Source organism: Scyliorhinus torazame, chromosome 7 (assembly GCF_047496885.1).
Source record: "Scyliorhinus torazame isolate Kashiwa2021f chromosome 7, sScyTor2.1, whole genome shotgun sequence".
NCBI classification, from domain to species: Eukaryota; Metazoa; Chordata; class Chondrichthyes; order Carcharhiniformes; family Scyliorhinidae; genus Scyliorhinus; species Scyliorhinus torazame.
The window spans coordinates 178,032,276-178,050,405 of record NC_092713.1 but is presented as its reverse complement, the minus strand read 5'-3'; the positions used below and the strand labels follow the sequence as shown (position 1 = coordinate 178,050,405).

The 18,130-nt window shown below is 47.2% G+C and overlaps 1 protein-coding gene across 3 annotated transcripts in view; it reads left to right on the top strand.

The window, feature by feature from the left end:
• uimc1 (ubiquitin interaction motif containing 1) overlaps positions 1 to 18,130 on the top strand; it is a 175,728-nt gene that overhangs the window by 113,960 nt on the left and 43,638 nt on the right. For all 3 annotated transcript variants that reach the window (XR_011948286.1, XM_072511842.1, XM_072511841.1), the window contains exon 7: positions 4,994 to 5,099. Coding sequence is in view for 2 of the 3 variants with exons in the window: in XM_072511842.1 (XP_072367943.1) it covers positions 4,994 to 5,073 (80 nt within the window). In the remaining variant the exon portion in view is untranslated. The remainder of the gene's footprint in view (positions 1 to 4,993; positions 5,100 to 18,130) is intronic.

The window sequence follows — 18,130 nt, the reverse complement described above, 5'->3', positions numbered from 1 at the left end:
TGAACTCCATCTGCCATTTCTCCGCCCAACTCTCAAATCTATCTATATTCTGCTGTATTCTCTGACAGTCCCCTTCACTATCTGCTACTCCACCAATCTTAGTGTCATCTGCAAACTTGCTAATCAGACCACCGATACCTTCCTCCAGATCATTTATGTATATCACAAACGACATTGGTCCCAGCACGGATCCCTGTGGAACACCACTGGTCACAGTTCTCCATTTTGAGAAACTCCCTTCCACTACTACTCTCTGTCTCCTGTTGCCCAGCTAGTTCTTTATCCACCTAGCTAGTACACCCTGGACCCCATGAGACTTCACTTTCTCCATCAGCCTACCATGGGGAATCTTATCAAACGCCTTACTGAAGTCCATGTATATGACATCTACAGCCCTTCCCTCATCAATCAACTTTGTCACTTCCTCGAAGAATTCTATTAAGTTGGTAAGACATGACCTTCCCTGCACAAAACCATGTTGCCTATCACTGATGAGCCCATTTTCTTCCAAATGGGAATAGATCCTATCCCTCAGTATCTTCTCCAGCAGCTTCCCTACCACTGACGTCAGGCTCACCGGTCTATAATTACCTGGATTATCCCTGCTCCCCTTCTTAAACAAGGGGACAACATTAGCAATTCTCCAGTCCTCCGGTGCCTCACCCGTTTTCAAGGATGCTGCAAAGATATCTGTTAGGACCCCAGCTATTTCCTCTCTCCCTTCCCTCAGTAACCTGGGATAGATCCCATCCGGACCTGGGGACTTTTCCACCTTAATGCCTTTTAGAATACCCAACACATCCTCCCTCCTTATGTCGACTTGACCTAGAGTCAAACAGCTATCCCTAACCTCAACATCCGTCATGTCCCTCTCCTCGGTGAATACTGATGCAAAGTACTCGTTAAGAATCTCACCCATTTTCTCTGACCACCTTTCCTCCTTTATCCTTGAGTGGGCCAACCCTTTCTCTAGTTACCCTCTTGCTCCTTATATATGAATAAAAGGCTTTGGGATTTTCCTTAACCCTGTTTGCTAAAGATATTCATTAGCCCTTTTGATTCCTCGTTTTAGATTGGTCCTACATTCCCGATATTCTTCCAAAGCTTCATTTGTCTTCAGTCGCCTAGACCTTATGTATGCTTCCTTTTTCCTCTTAGCCAGTCTCACAATTTCACCTGTCATCCATGGTTCCCTAATCTTGCCATTTCTATCCCTCATTTTCACAGGGACATGTCTGTCCTGCACTCTAATCAACCTCTCTTTAAAAGCCTCCCACATATCAAATGTGCATTTCTCAATCCTGATTCCCCAGCTCCTGCTGAATTTTGGTATAGTTGGCCTTCCCCCAATTTAGCACTCTTCCTTCAGGACCACTCTCCTCTTTGGCCATGAGTATTCTAAAACTTACGGAATTGTGATCACTATTCCCAAAGTAATCCCCTACTGAAACTTCAACCACCTGGCCGGGTTCATTCCCCAACACCAGGTCCAGTATGGTCCCTTCCCGAGTTGGACTATTTACATACTGCTCTAGAAAACCCCCCTGGATGCTCCTTACAAATTCTGCTCCATCTAGACCTCTAACACTAAGTGTATCCCAGTCAATGTTGGGAAAATTAAAATCTCCGATCACCACCACCCTGTTGCTCCTGCATCTTTCCATAATTTGTTTACATATTTGTATCTCTATCTCATGCTCGCTGTTGGGAGGTCTGTAGTACAGCCCCAACATTGTTACCGCACCCTTCGTATTTCTGAGCTCTGCCCATATTGCCTCATTGCTCGAGTCCTCCATAGTGCCCTCCTTCAGCACAGCTGTGATATCCTCTCTGACCAGTAATGCAACTCCTCCACCCCTTTTACCTCCCTCTCTATCCCACCTGAAGCATCGATATCCTGGGATATTTAGTTGCCAATCATGCCCTCCCCTCAACCAAGTCTCAGTAATAGCAATAACAGCATACTCCCAGGTACTAATCCAAACCCTAAGTTCATCTGCCTTACCTACTACACTTCTTGCATTAAAACAAATGCAGCTCAGACCACCAGTCCCTTTGCATTCATCGTCTGCTCCCTGTCTACTCTTCCCCCTAGCCACGCTGACTTACAGGCTTTAGTTACTACCTCTAGGTTCCTCCCACAAGTCCCGAAAGACGTGCTGTTAGGTGAATTGGGCATTCTGAATTCTCCCTCTGTGTACCAAAACAGGCGCCGGAATGTGTGGCGACCAGGGGATTTTCACAGAAACTTCATTGCAATGTTAATGTAAGCCTACTTGTTACACTAATAAAGATTATTATTAGAGGAACAGTGCTCTACTATTTACACTGGTTAGGGACGGTGCTCTGCTGGGCACCCTGGTTAGGGACGGTGCTCTGCTGGGCACCCTGGATGGGGACGGTGCTTTGCTGGAGGCCCTGGATAGAGACAGTGCTTTGCTGGAGACCCTGGATAGAGACAGTGCTTTGCTGGAGACCCTGGATAGGGACTGTGCTCTGTTGGTGACACTGGATAGGGATGGTGCTCTGCTGGAGAGACTGGATGGGGACGGTGCTCTGCTGGAGACACTGGATACGAACAGTGCTCTGCTGGAGACATTGGATGGGGACGGGGCTCTGCTGGTGACACCAGCTGGGGTAACGCTCTGCTACTGACACTGGATCGGGACAGCGCTCAGCTGGAGACCCTGGATACGGATGATGCTTTGTTGGAGACCCTGGATAAGGACCGTGCTCTGCTGGTGGCACTGGATAGGAAAGATACTCTGGTGATGGTAGATACTGAATAGCGGTGCTCTGTTGTAGACACTGCTACGGAACAGTATGGAACAGCTGGTGACACCGGCAGGGCTCTGCTCATGACACTGGATTGGGACGGTGCTCTGCTAGTTGAATTGGATAGGGACGGTGCTCTGCTGGAGACCCTGGTTAGGGATGATGCTCTGCTGGAGACCCTGGATAGGGACGATGCTCTGCTGGAGACCCTGGATTGGGATGGTGCTCTGCTGGAGACCCTGGATTGGGATGGTGCTCTGCTGGAGACACTGGATCGGGATGGTGCTCTGCTGGTGACACTGGATAGGGATGGTGCTCTGCTGGAGACCCTGGATTGGGATGGTGCTCTGCTGGAGACCCTGGTTAGGGATGATGCTCTGCTGGAGACCCTGGATAGGGACGATGCTCTGCTGGAGACCCTGGATTGGAATGGTGCTCTGTTGGTGACACTGGATAGGGATGGTGCTCTGCTGGAGACATTGGATAGGGATGATGCTCTGCTGGAGACACTGGATAGGGATGGTGCTCTGCTGGAAACATTGGATCGGGACGGTGCTCTACTGGAGACTCTGGGTAGGGTTGGTGCTCTGCTGGTGACATTGCATAGGGACGGTGCTCTGCTGGAGACCATGAATAGGGATGATGCTCTGCTGGAGACCCTGGATAGGGACGGTGCTCTGGTGGAGACCCTGGATCGGGACGGTGCTCTGCTAGTTGAATTGGATGGGGACGGTGCTCTACTGGAGACCATGGATAGGGATGATGCTCTGCTGGAGACCCTGGATAGGGACGGTGCTCTGCTGGAGACCCTGGATCGGGACGGTGCTCTGCTAGTTGAATTGGATGGGGACGGTGCTCTGCTGGAGACCATGGATAGGGACGGTGCTCTGCTGGAGACCCTGGATAGGGAGGATGCTCTGCTGGAGACCCTGGATAGGGATGGTGCTCTGCTGGTGACACTGGATAGGGGCACCATTCCGCCAGTGCCACTGAATACGGATGGTGATCTGCTACTAATAGCTGGGTCTCTTTAAGGGCCCGCTAGTTACTGTGTAGGTGGGGCTCTCAATGGCTCCCTACAGATAATGTGCATGACTGGCCAGATGAAAATAAAAGGCCCAGTTTCGGCCACACCCGGCAGAAAAGAATCAGATGGTTATCGTTTTTCTTCTACACTGGGTGTTCTGCGGACAGGCATGATGTGGACTGTCCTGAACACCTGCACAGTTCAGACACTGAACTTGACACTGGCATGGTGGATGGGGGTGTCTCTGCTGCTCCTGAAATTCTGTTGAATCCCCTTGGCTTTGTGCACCTGGTCGGTACAGTATCATCTCCTGTGCAATCTTATGCAATCTGTATGCATTCTTTTAACTTTGGTATTGTTATAGGTCAGGGTTTAGAGAACCCCAAAGTGTATCATGGAGTTCACCTGACCCACAACTATTAATAGATTGTGGTATGGGGAGCACAGGGCCCACTCTACAGGTGTGGTACTTCAGAAATCGACAAGTATTTTTTAAAACAAAACAATGTTTATTCTATGAACTCAAGTTAACCTTTTTAAAACAAACAATGAATATCTTAGCAACCAGTAAATCAAATACAACCCCAAAGACTACAACCCTAAGTGACCCTGTAAGCTGTCCTTTTAACATCCAAAAGACTTAACAAACCTTCAAACAGGAGCACATTAGGTTTACATTCAATACCCAATTACAATTCTGGGTTCACCAAATGATCCATAGATGGTCTTTGGATGGCAGAGATCAACAGTACAGCCCTTTGTTTTAACTCCAGATGCAGCTCACTGAAAAACACAGACACACCCAAGCTTTTCTCAAACTGAAACTAAAAAGCAGAAGTAGAGCTCAGCTCCACCCACACTCTGACATCACTCCAGTAACATGAGCAGCTCCATTTCTTAAAGGTACATTTCTTAAACACCCATTTCTTAAAGGTACTCTCTTCAAAATTCTGTTGAATTTGTGCTGCACCTACACCCAGGCCTGTATATTTTTCCTGAGGAAAGTTGTAATTGAACACCTTACTCCAAATGACTCTGTAACATAACTCCCGACCCTTTGTATTCCAGCTCCTAGAGGCCAACATTCCATCAGGCTTTTATATTATTTTTGTTTTTAACTATTGAAAATAAAAGAGTTTGAACAATTGGAACGTAAGGTACTACCACCACTCTTTTCTCCTCTCATCACAGTACGAACTCGCAACAAACAACGCAGAGCAGGCAAGCAGAATGGGGCAAATGGACATCGCCCTTCGATGTTCACCCAGTGAGTTGTGGAGCAGCTACCAAATTTGTGGTGAGTGTGGGGCAATGTCAGTGAGTGGCCTTATGAGCGTGCATGTTTTTCCCCATTGATGTGTGTGTGTTCTTCGGGATGTGTGTGCACAAGCGTGTCGGTGTGTGCGTGTCGGTGTGCGCGCGCGTCATGTGTGTGTGTTGAGTCTGCATACGCCTGAGAGTCTGTGTTTTGAATGTGTCAATGTGCACTGGAGTAATGTGCACCCATTTACTGTGGATGTATGCATTGTTGCAATATCAGATCCATTGTGACATAGAGACAGGCCCTTTGGCCTATCAATTCAATGCTGGCTTTCTGTAGAGAAACCTAGTAGGTCAAACCTAGTAGGGCAGCACGGAAGTACAGTGGGGGACAGTACGGTAACACAGTGATTAGCACAGTTGCTTCACAGCTGCAGGGTCCCAGGTTTGATTCTCGGCTTGGGCCACTGTCTGTGCAGAGTCTGCACGTTCTCCCCGTGTCTGTGTGGGTTTCCTCCGGTTTCCTCCCACAGTCCAAAGATGTGCAGGTTAGGTGGATTGGCCATGATAAGTTGCCCTTCGTGTCCAAAAAGATTAGGTGGGGTTACGGGGATAGGGTGAAGGCATGGGCTTAAGTAGGGTGCTCTTTCTTTCAGTGCCTCCCGGTGGTGATCACGAAGGCTTTTTTTAAAAGGATTGAAAAAAGGTTTTGTGTGGGCCGGGAAGACCCCGAGAGTGAGGAAGGGATTCTTACAGCATGGCAGGGATAGGGGGGGGCTGGCACTACCGAGCCTAAGTGAGTATTATTGGGCCGCTAATATTTCAATGGTGAGTAAGTGGATGGGAGAGGAGGAGGGAGCGGCGTGGAATAGATTAGAGAGGGCGTCCTGTAGGGGGACTAGCCTACAGGCTATGGTGACAGCCCCATTGCCGTTCTCACCGAGGAACTACACCACAAGCCCGGTGGTGGTGGCTACACTGAAGATTTGGGGACAGTGGAGACGGCATAGGGGAAAGACTGGAGCCTTGGGGGGGGTCCCCGATAAGAAACAACCATAGGTTTGCCCCGGGGGGAATGGATGGGGGATATGGAATGTCGCAAAGAGCAGGAATAACGCAACTGAAAGATCTGTTTGTGGATGGGAAGTTCGTGAGTCTGGGAGCGCTGACCGAGAAATATGGGTTGCCCCAAGGGAATGCATTCAGGTATATGCAACTGAGGGCTTTTGCGAGGCAACAGGTGAGGGAATTCCCGCAGCTCCCGACACAAGAGGTGCAGGACAGAGTGATCTCAAAGACATGGGTGGGGGATGGTAAGGTGTCAGATATATATAGGGAAATGAGGGACGAAGGGGAGACTATGGTAGATGAACTAAAAGGGAAATGGGAAGAAGAGCTGGGGGAGGAGATCGAGGAGGGGCTGTGGGCAGATGCCCTAAGCAGGGTAAACTCGTCGTCCTCGTGTGCCAGGCTAAGCCTGATTCAGTTTAAGGTATTACACAGGGCGCATATGACTGGAGCACGGCTCAGTAAATTTTTTGGGGTGGAGGATAGGTGTGCGAGGTGCTTGAGAAGCCCAGCGAATCATACCCCTATGTTTTGGTCATGCCCGGCACTACAGGGGTTTTGGATGGGGGTGACAAAGGTGCTTTCAAAAGTAGTGGGGGTCCGGGTCGAACCAAGCTGGGGGTTGGCTATATTTGGGGTTGCACAAGAGCCGGGAGTGCAGGAGGCGAGAGAGGTCGATGTTTTGGCCTTTGCGTCCCTAGTAGCCCGGCGCAGGATATTGTTAATGTGGAAAGAAGCCAAGCCCCCGGGGGTGGAGACCTGGATAAATGACATGGCAGGGTTTATAAAGCTAGAGCGGATTAAGTTCGTTCTAAGGGGGTCGGCTCAAGGGTTCACCAGGCGGTGGCAACCGTTCGTCGAATACCTCGCAGAAAGATAGATGGAATGGAAAAAAGAATAGTCCATAGTCTACTATTCCTTGGTGATTTAAGTGCTCATCCGGATGTTTCTTAAATGTTGCGTGAGTAACTGCCTCCACAGCCTCATGCAGTGCGTTCTGTATTTCTTCCACCATCTGGGTGAAAAAATGTTTCCTCAGGTCCCCTTTAAGCCACTTACTCTTCTCCTTAAACCTATGCCCTCTGGTCTTCAAGACCTCTGCCCTGGGGAATAACATTTTTATCTACCTACCCTGTCTATGCTCGCATAATTTTGTATACCTCTATCAGCCTCCCCTCTGCTCCAGAGAAAACAAACCCAGCCAATCCAGTCTCTCCTCATAGCTGAAACTTCCCATCCCAGGAAACCCCTCCAGTGCAATCACATCCTTCCAATGGTGTGGTGACCAGAACTGCAATATAATATTCAATCTATGACCTAAACAATGTTTTATAAAGTTGTCCCAGGACCTTTCTGTTTCTATATTCTATGACCCAGCTAATGAAGGCAAGCATTCCATATGACATCTTCACCACCCTATCTACCTGTGCTGCCACCTTCAGGGGTCTATGGACTTGTGCACCAAGATCCCTTTGTTCCTCAATACTCCCTAGTGACCTACAATTCATTGTGTATATCCTACCCTTATTAAACCTCCCTAAATGCATCACCTCAATACTTACCAGAATTAAATTCCATCTGCCAATGCTCTGCCCAACTTACCAGCTGATCGATATCAGTCTATAGCTAAGACTATCCTCACTATCAACAGTACCACCAATTTTCATGACATCTGCATTCTCATCCAAACATCAGGGGTCCCAGCACTGGTCCCTGTGATGCACTGCTGGTCACAGGCTTCCAATCACAAAGGCACCCATCCACCATTATCCTTTGTCTCCTCTTAACAGAAATAACAGATGCATGTAGAAATGGTACAGCAGTTTTGGGGGATTTTAATCTACATGTTGATTGGTTTAACCAGGTCGGTCAAGGCAGCCTTGAGGAGGAGTTTATAGAATGTATCCGCGATAGTTTCCTAGAACAGTATGTAATGGAACCTACGAGGGAACAAGCGGTCCTAGATCTGGTCTTGTGTAATGAGACAGGATTGATTCAGGATCTCATAGTTAGGGATCCTCTCGGAAGGAGCGATCACAATATGGTGGAATTTAAAATACAGATGGAGGGTGAGAAGGTAAAATCAAGCACTAGTGTTTTGTGCTTAAACAAAGGAGATTACAATGGGATGAGAGAAGAACTAGCTAAGGTAGACTGGGAGCAAAGACTTTTTGGTGAAACAGTTGAGGAACAGTGGAGAACCTTCCAAGTGATTTTTCACAGTGCTCAGCAAAGGTTTATACCAACAAAAAGGAAGGATGGTAAACAGAGGGAAAATCGACCGTGGATATCTAAGGAAATAAGGGAGAGTATCAAATTGAAGGAAAAAACATACAAAGTAGCAAAGATTAGTGGGAGGCGAGAGGACTGGGAAATCTATAGGGGGCAACAGAAAGCTACTAAAAAAGCTATAAAGAAGAGCAAGATAGATTATGAGAGTAAACTTGCTCAGAATATAAAAATAGATAGTAAAAGTTTCTACAAATACATAAAAAAAGAGAGGATGAGAAGGGAGATTTAATAATGGGAGATGAGGAAATGGCTGAGGAACTGAACAGGCTTTTTGGGTCGGTCTTCGCAGTGGAAGACACAAATAACATGCCAGTGACTGATGGAAATGAGGCTATGACAGGTGAGGACCTTGAGAGGATTATTATCACCAAGGAGGTAGTGATGGGCAAGGTAATGGGGCTAAAGGTAGACAAGTCTCCTGGACCTGATGGAATGCACCCCAGAGTGCTAAAAGAGATGGCTAGGGAAATTGCAAATGCACTAGTGATAATTTACCAAAATTCACTAGACTCTGGGGTGGTCCCGGCGGATTGGAAATTAGCAAACGTGACACCACTGTTTAAAAAAGGAGGTAGGCAGAAAGCGGGTAATTATAGGCCAGTGAGCTTAACTTCTGTAGTAGGGAAGATGCTGGAATCTATCATCAAGGAAGAAATAGCGAGGCATCTGGATGGAAATTGTCCCATTGGACAGACGCAGCATGGGTTCATAAAGGGCAGGTCGTGCCTAACTAATTTAGTGGAATTTTTTGAGGACATTAACAGTGCGGTAGATAACGGGGAGCCAATGAGTGCATGAGTCGCAAAAAGTTGGTTTTCAGGTGCAACAGGTGATTAAGAAGGCAAATGGAATTTTGTCCTTCATTGCTAGAGGGATGGAGTATAAGACTAGGGAGGTTCTGCTGCAATTGTATAAAGTGTTAGTGAGGCCACACCTGGAGTATTGTGTTCAGTTTTGGTCTCCTTACTTGAGAAAGGACGTACTGGCACTGGAGGGTGTGCAGAGGAGATTCACTAGGTTAATCCCAGAGCTGAAGGGGTTGGATTACGAGGAGAGGTTGAGTAGACTGGGACTGTACTCGTTGGAATTTAGAAGGATGAGGGGGGATCTTATAGAAACATATAAGATTATGAAGGGAATAGATAGGATAGATGCGGGCAGGTTGTTTCCACTGGCGGGTGAAAGCAGAACTAGGGGGCATAGCCTCAAAATAAGGGGAAGTAGATTTAGGACTGAGTTTAGGAGGAACTTCTTCACCCAAAGGGTTGTGAATCTATGGAATTCCTTGCCCAGTGAAGCAGTAGAGGCTCCTTCATTAAACGTTTTTAAGATAAAGATAGATAGTTTTTTGAAGAATAAAGGGATTAAGGGTTATGGTGTTCGGGCCGGAAAGTGGAGCTGAGTCCACAAAAGATCAGCCATGATCTCATTGAATGGTGGAGCAGGCTCGAAGGGCCAGATGGCCGACTCCTGCTCCTAGTTCTTATGTTCTTAACAAGTCAATTTTGGATCCAATTTGCCAACTTTCATTGGATCTTATGGACTCTAATCTTTTCGACCAGCCTTCCATGTGGGACCTTGCCAAAGCCCTTACTGACGTCCATGTAAACCATAACCAACTTAAATTTTAGTGTTTAAGGCGGGAACAGGAAGTTCGACCCGCGGACTTCTGGGAAGTCCCTCACCAATAAATTCTGGTGGAGAGGAAACCCGAGACACTACACGTGTTATGTCTCCCACCCGCCCTCCTCCTCTAACCTAATAATAAGACCCATTGGTGTGAGGTAAGTACCATATTTTATTATTATTTATTTATTTCATAGAATCATAGAAGTTTACAGCATGGAAACAGGCCCTTCGGCCCAACCAGTCCATGCCGCCCAGTTTTTACCATTAAGCTAGTCCCAGTTGCCCGCACTTGGCCCATAACCCTCTATACCCATCTTACCCATGTAACTATCTAAATGTTTTTTAAAAGACACAATTGTACCCGCCTCTACTACTACCTCTGACAGCCCATTCCAGACACTCACTACCCTCTGAGTGAAGAAATTGCCCCTCTGGGCCCTTCTGAATCTCTCCCCTATTTATTTTTAATTTAATTTAGTTGTTAGCCAGATCTTGGTAGAAAGTTAGAGGGATGGCAGGGAAGGGAGTGCAATGTTCCTCCTGCAGGATGTTTGAGGTGAGGGATGCCGTTAGTGTCCCTGCTGATTTTACCTGCAGGAAGTGCTGCCATCTCCAGCTCCTCCAAGACCGAGTTAGGGAACTGGAGCTGGAGTTGGAAGAACTTCGGATCATTCGGGAGGCAGAGGGGGTCATAGATAGCAGCTTTAGGGAATTAGTTACACCAAAAATTGGAGACAGATGGGTAACTGTAAGAGGGACTGGGAAGAAGCAGTCAGTGCAGGGATCCCCTGCGGTCATTCCCCTGAGAAACAAGTATACCGCTTTGGATACTTGTGGGGGGGGGGGACTTACCAGGGGTAAGCCATGGGGTACGGGCCTCTGGCACGGAGTCTGTCCCTGTTGCTCAGAAGGGAAGGGGGGAGAGGAGCAGAGCATTAGTAATTGGGGACTCGATAATCAGGGGCACAGATAGGAGATTTTGTGGGAGCGTGAGAGACTCACGTTTGGTATGTTGCCTCCCAGGTGCAAGGGTACGTGATGTCTCGGATCGTGTTTTCCGGGTCCTTAAGGGGGAAGGGGAGCAGCCCCAAGTCGTGGTCCACATTGGCACTAACGACATAGGTAGGAAAGGGGACAAGGATGTCAGGCAGGCTTTCAGGGAGCTAGGATGGAAGCTCAGAACTAGAACAAACCGAGTTGTTATCTCTGGGTTGTTGCCCGTGCCACGTGATAGTGAGATGAGGAATAGGGAGAGCGAGCAATTAAACATGTGGCTACAGGGATGGTGCAGGCGGGAGGGATTCAGATTTCTGGATAACTGGGGCTCTTTCTGGGGAAAGTGGGACCTCTACAGACAGGATGGTCTACATCTGAACCTGAGGGGCACAAATATCCTGGGGGGGAGATTTGTTAGTGCTCTTTGGAGGGGTTTAAACTAATGCAGCAGGGGCATGGGAACCTGGATTGTAGTTTTAGGGTAAGGGAGAATGAGAGTATAGAGGTCAGGAGCACAGATTTGACGTCGCAGGAGGGGGCCAGTGTTCAGGAGGTGGTTTGAAGTGTGTCTATTTTAATGCCAGGAGTATACGAAATAAGGTAGGGGAACTGGCAGCATGGGTTGGTACCTGGGACTTCGATGTTGTGGCCATTTCGGAGACATGGATAGAGCAGGGACAGCAATGGATGTTGCAGGTTCCGGGGTTTAAGTGTTTTAGTAAGCTCAGAGAAGGAGGCAAAAGAGGGGGAGGTGTGGCGCTGCTAGTCAAGAGCAGTATTACGGTGGCGGAGAGGATGCTAGATGGGGACTCATCTTCCGAGGTAATATGGGCTGAGGTTAGAAACAGGAAAGGAGAGGTCACCCTGTTGGGAGTTTTCTATCGGCCTCCAAATAGTTCGAGGGATGTAGAGGAAAGGATGGCGAGGATGATCCTGGATAAGAGCGAAAGTAACAGAGTAGTTATTATGGGAGACTTTAACTTTCCAAATATTGACTGGAAAAGATATAGTTCGAGTACATTAGATGGGTCGTTTTTTGTACAGTGTGTGCAAGAGGGTTTCCTGACACAATATGTTGACAGGCCAACAAGAGGCGAGGCCACGTTGGATTTGGTTGTGGGTAATGAACCAGGCCAGGTGTTGGATTTGGAGGTAGGAGAGCACTTTGGGGACAGTGACCACAATTCGGTGACGTTTACGTTAATGATGGAAAAGGATAAGTATACACCGCAGGGCAAGAGTTATAGCTGGGGGAAGGGCGATTATGATGCCATTAGACGTGACTTGGGGGGGATAAGGTGGAGAAGTAGGCTGCAAGTGTTGGGCACACTGGATAAGTGGAGCTTGTTCAAGGATCAGCTACTGCGTGTTCTTGATAAGTATGTCAAGGAGGGAGGAAGGCATCGAGCGAGGGAACCGTGGTTTACCAAATAAGTGGAATCTCTTGTTAAGAGGAAGAAGGAGGCCTATGTGAAGATGAGGTGTGAAGTTTCAGTTGGGGCGATGGATAGTTACAAGGTAGCGAGGAAGGATCTAAGAGAGAGCTAAGACGAGCAAGGAGGGGCCATGAGAAGTATTTGGCAGGTAGGATCAAGGAAAACCCAAAAGCTTTCTATAGGTATGTCAGGAATAAGCGAATGACTAGGGTAAGAGTAGGACCAGTCAAGGACTGGGATGGGAAGTTGTGCGTGGAGTCTGAAGAGATAGGCGAGATACTAAATGAATATTTTTCGTCAGTATTCACTCGGGAAAAAGATAATGTTGTGGAGGAGAATGCTGAGACCCCGGCTATTAGAATAGATGGCATTGAGGTACGTAGGGAAGAGGTGTTGGCAATTCTTGACAGGCTGAAAATAGATAAGTCCCCGGGGCCTGATGGGATTTATCCTAGGATTCTCTGGGAGGCCAGGGAAGAGATTGCTGGGCCTTTGGCTTTGATTTTTATGTCATCATTGGCTACAGGAATAGTGCCAGAGGACTGGAGGATAGCAAAATGTGGTCCCTTTGTTCAAAAAGGGGAGCAGAGACAACCCCGGCAACTATAGACCGGTGAGCCTCACGTCTGTAGTGGGTAAAGTCTTGGAGGGGATTATAAGAGACAAGATTTATAATCATCTAGATAGGAATAATATGATCAGGGGTAGTCAGCATGACTTTGTGAAGGGTAGGTCATGCCTCACAAACCTTATCGAGTTCTTTGCGAAGGTGACTGAACAGGTAGACGAGGGTAGAGCAGTTGATGTGGTGTATATGGATTTTAGTAAAGCGTTTGATAAGGTTCCCCACGGTAGGCTATTGCGGAAAATACGGAGGCTGGGGATTGAGGGAGATTTAGAGATGTGGATCAGAAATTGGCTAGCTGAAAGAAGACAGAGGGTGGTGGTTGATGGGAAATGTTCAGAATGGAGTTCAGTTACAAGTGGCGTACCACAAGGATCTGTTCTGGGGCCGTTGGTGTTTGTCATTTTTATCAATGACCTAGAGGAAGGCGCAGAAGGGTGGGTGAGTAAATTTGCAGACGATACTAAAGTCGGTGGTGTTGTCGACAGTGTGGAAGGATGTAGCAGGTTACAGAGGGATATAGATAAGCTGCAGAGCTGGGCTGAGAGGTGGCAAATGGAGTTTAATGTAGAGAAGTGTGAGGTGATTCACTTTGGAAGGAATAACAGGAATGCGGAATATTTGGCTAATGGTAAAGTTCTTGGAAGTGTGGATGAGCAGAGGGATCTAGGTGTCCATGTACATAGATCCCTGAAAGTTGCCACCCAGGTTGATAGGGTTGTGAAGAAGGCCTATGGAGTGTTGGCCTTTATTGGTAGAGGGATTGAGTTCCGGAGTCAGGAGGTCATGTTGCAGCTGTACAAAACTCTGGTACGGCCACATTTGGAATATTGCGTACAGTTCTGGTCACCGCATTATAGGAAGGACGTGGAGGCTTTGGAGCGGGTGCAGAGGAGATTTACCAAGATGTTGCCTGGTATGGAGGGAAAATCTTATGAGGAAAGGCTGATGGACTTGAGGTTGTTTTCGTTGGAGAGAAGAAGGTTAAGAGGAGACTTAATAGAGGCGTACAAAATGATCAGGGGGTTAGATAGGGTGGACAGTGAGAGCCTTCTCCCGCGGATGGAAATGGTTGGCACGAGGGGACATAGCTTTAAACTGAGGGGTAATAGATATAGGACAGAGGTCAGAGGTAGGTTCTTTACGCAAAGAGTAGTGAGGCCGTGGAATGCCCTACCTGCAACAGTAGTGAACACGCCAACATTGAGGGCATTTAAAAGTTTATTGGATAAACATATGGATGATAATGGCATAGTGTAGGTTAGATGGCTTTTGTTTCGGTGCAACATCGTGGGCCGAAGGGCCTGTACTGCGCTGTATCGTTCTATTCTATATCAACTGCTACCCTCATCAATATGATTACTTACCTTCTCAAAAAACTCAATTGAATTAATTAGATCGGACCTCCCACCAACAAACCTGTGCTGACTATCCCTGATCAATCCCTTCCTTTCCAAGTGTTGATTAATCGTGTCCCTCAGAATTATTTGCAATAATTTCCCTACCACTGCTGTTCGACAAATGGCCTGTAATAATCTGGCTTATCCCTGTTGTCCTTCTTGAATAAAGGTACCACATTGGAGGATAGCTAGTCATCTGGCACTTCACCCTTGACCAGAGAAGATTTGCTCCAGCAAGCTCCTCTTTTGCCTCCCACAGCAGCCTGGGATACATCTCATCAGGCCCAGAGGGTTTATGCACCTTTATGCCCACTAACACATCTATTACCTTGTCCTTCTTAATCTTAACCTGCTCTAGAACTTCACCATCTCAACTGAAATTTCCAGCTGCCATGTCTTTCTCCTTGGTGAATACAGATGAAAATATTAATTCAAGACCTCACCCATGTCCTCTGGCTCCACGCACAGGTTGTTCCTTTGGTCCCTAAATGGCCTCACCCTTTACCTGGTCATCCTCTTGCTCCTAATATACTTCGGGGGGTTTCCTTCATCCTTCCCACCAATGATATTTTGTGGTCCCTCTTTGATCTCCTAATTTTGTTAATAATAATCCTTCGTAGTCTCACAAGTAGGCTTACTGTGAAAATCCCCTAAGCATCCCACACTACACTCTCTCTACTTCTGAAGGACTTCCTCCATTTTTAGTGCTCTATACCTACCATATGCTTCCTTTTTTTCTTTCGCAAACCCTTGATATCCAGGGTTCCTTGGGCGTGCCAGCCTGGCCCTTTCACTCTTAGAGGAACAGGTTGGCCCTGAACTCTCTATTTCACTTTTCAAAGACTCCCACTTTCCAAATGTATATTTACCTGCAAGTAGCAGGTAGACTGCTTCCAGTCTACGTTTGCCAGATCCTGTCTAATGATATTGAAAGTATCCTTCCCCCAATTCAGACAGTTGAATTCTGGACTATCCTTATCCTTTCCATAATGACTTCAAAACTTACAGAATTATGGTCACTTTCTCCAAAATGCACTCCCACTGACTCTTTGACCACTTACCCGGCTAAATTTCCTAGGATTAGGTGTAGCACTGCCCCCTCCCAAGTAGGACTATCTACGTACTGTTCTATGTTCTATGTACAAAGAACAAAGAAAAGTACAGCACAGGAACAGGCCCTTCGGCCCTCCAAGCCCGTGCCGACCGTGATGCCCGACTAAACAAATCTTCCTGGGTCCGTATCCCTCTATTCCCATCCTATTTATGTATTTGTCAAGGTGCCCCTTAAATGTCACTATCGTCCCTGCTTACACCACCACCTCCGGCAGCGAGTTCCAGGCACCTACTACCCTCAGTATAAAAAAACTTGCCTCGTACATCTCCTCTAAACCTTGCCCCTCGCACCTTAAACCTATGCCCCCGAGTAATTGACCCCTCTACCCTGGGGAAAAGCCTCTGACTATCCACTCTGTCTATGCCCCTTATAATTTTGTAGGCCTCTATCAGGTTGCCCCTCAACCTCCGTCGTTCCAGTGAGAACAAATCGAGGTTATTCAACCGCTTCTCATAGCTAATGCCCTCCATACCAGACAACATCCTGCTAAATCTCTTCTGCACCCTCTCTAAAGCCTCCACATCCTTCTGGTAGTGTGGCGACCAGAATTGAACATTTTACTCCAAACGTGGCCTAACTAAGGTTCTATACAGCTACAACATGACTTGCCAATTCTTATACTCAATGCCCCGGCCAATGAAGGCAAGCATGCCGTATGCCTTCTTGACTACATTCTCCACCTGTGTTGCCCCTTTCAGTGACTTGTGGACCTGTACTCCTAGATCTCTTTGACTTTCAATACTCTTGAGGGTTCTACCATTCACTGTATATTCCCTACCTGCATTAGACCTTCCAAAATGCATTACCTCACATTTGGCCGGATTAAACTCAATCTGCCATCTCACCGCCCAAGTCTCCAAATGATCTAAATCCTGCTGTATCCTCTGACAATCCTCATCGCTATCCACAATTCCATCAACCATTGTGTCGTCTGCAAACTTACTAATCAGACCAGTTACATTTTCCTCCAAATAGAACATAGAACATAGAACAATACAGCGCAGTACAGGCCCTTCGGCCCACGATGTTGCACCGAAACAAAAGCCATCTAACCTACACTATGCCATTATCATCCATATGTTTATCCAATAAACTTTTAAATGCCCTCAATGTTGGCGAGTTCACTACTGTAGCAGGTAGGGCATTCCACGGCCTCACTACTCTTTGCGTAAAGAACCTACCTCTGACCTCTGTCCTATATCTATTACCCCTCAGTTTAAAGTTATGTCCCCTCGTGCCAGCCATATCCATCCGCGGGAGAAGGCTCTCACTGTCCACCCTATCCAACCCCCTGATCATTTTGTATGCCTCTATTAAGTCTCCTCTTAACCTTCTTCTCTCCAACGAAAACAACCTCAAGTCCATCAGCCTTTCCTCATAAGACTTTCCCTCCATACCAGGCAACATCCTGGTAAATCTCCTCTGCACCCGCTCCAAAGCCTCTACGTCCTTCCTATAATGCGGTGACCAGAACTGTACGCAATACTCCAAATGCGGCCGGATCAGAATTCTGTACAGCTGCAACATGACCTCCCGACTCCGGAACTCAATCCCTCTACCAATAAAGGCCAACACTCCATAGGCCTTCTTCACAACCCTATCAACCTGGGTGGCAACTTTCAGGGATCTATGTACATGGACACCTAGATCCCTCTGCTCATCCACACTTTCAAGAACTTTACCATTAGCCAAATATTCCGCATTCCTGTTATTCCTTCCAAAGTGAATCACCTCACACTTCTCTACATTAAACTCCATTTGCCACCTCTCAGCCCAGCTCTGCAGCTTATCTATATCCCTCTGTAACCTGCTACATCCTTCCACACTATCGACAACACCACCGACTTTAGTATCGTCTGCAAATTTACTCACCCACCCTTCTGCGCCTTCCTCTAGGTCATTGATAAAAATGACAAACAGCAACGGCCCCAGAACAGTAGGTACTCCACTTGTGACTTTACTCCATTCTGAACATTTCCCATCAACCACCACCCTCTGTCTTCTTTCAGCTAGCCAATTTCTGATCCACATCTCTAAATCACCCTCAATCCCCAGCCTCCGTATTTTTTGCAATAGCCTACCGTGGGGAACCTTATCAAACGCTTTGCTGAAATCCATATACACCACATCAACTGCTCTACCCTCGTCTACCTGTTCAGTCACCTTCTCAAAGAACTCAATAAGGTTTGTGAGGCATGACCTACCCTTCACAAAGCCATGCTGACTATCCCTGATCATATTATTCCTATCTAGATGATTATAAATCTTGTCCCTTATAATCCCCTCCAAGACTTTACCCACTACAGACGTGAGGCTCACCGGTCTATAGTTGCCGGGGTTGTCTCTGCTCCCCTTTTTGAACAAAGGGACCACATTTGCTGTCCTCCAGTCCTCTGGCACTATTCCTGTAGCCAATGATGACATAAAAATCAAAGCCAAAGGTCCAGCAATCTCTTCCCTGGCCTCCCATAGAATCCTAGGATAAATCCCATCAGGTCCCGGGGACTT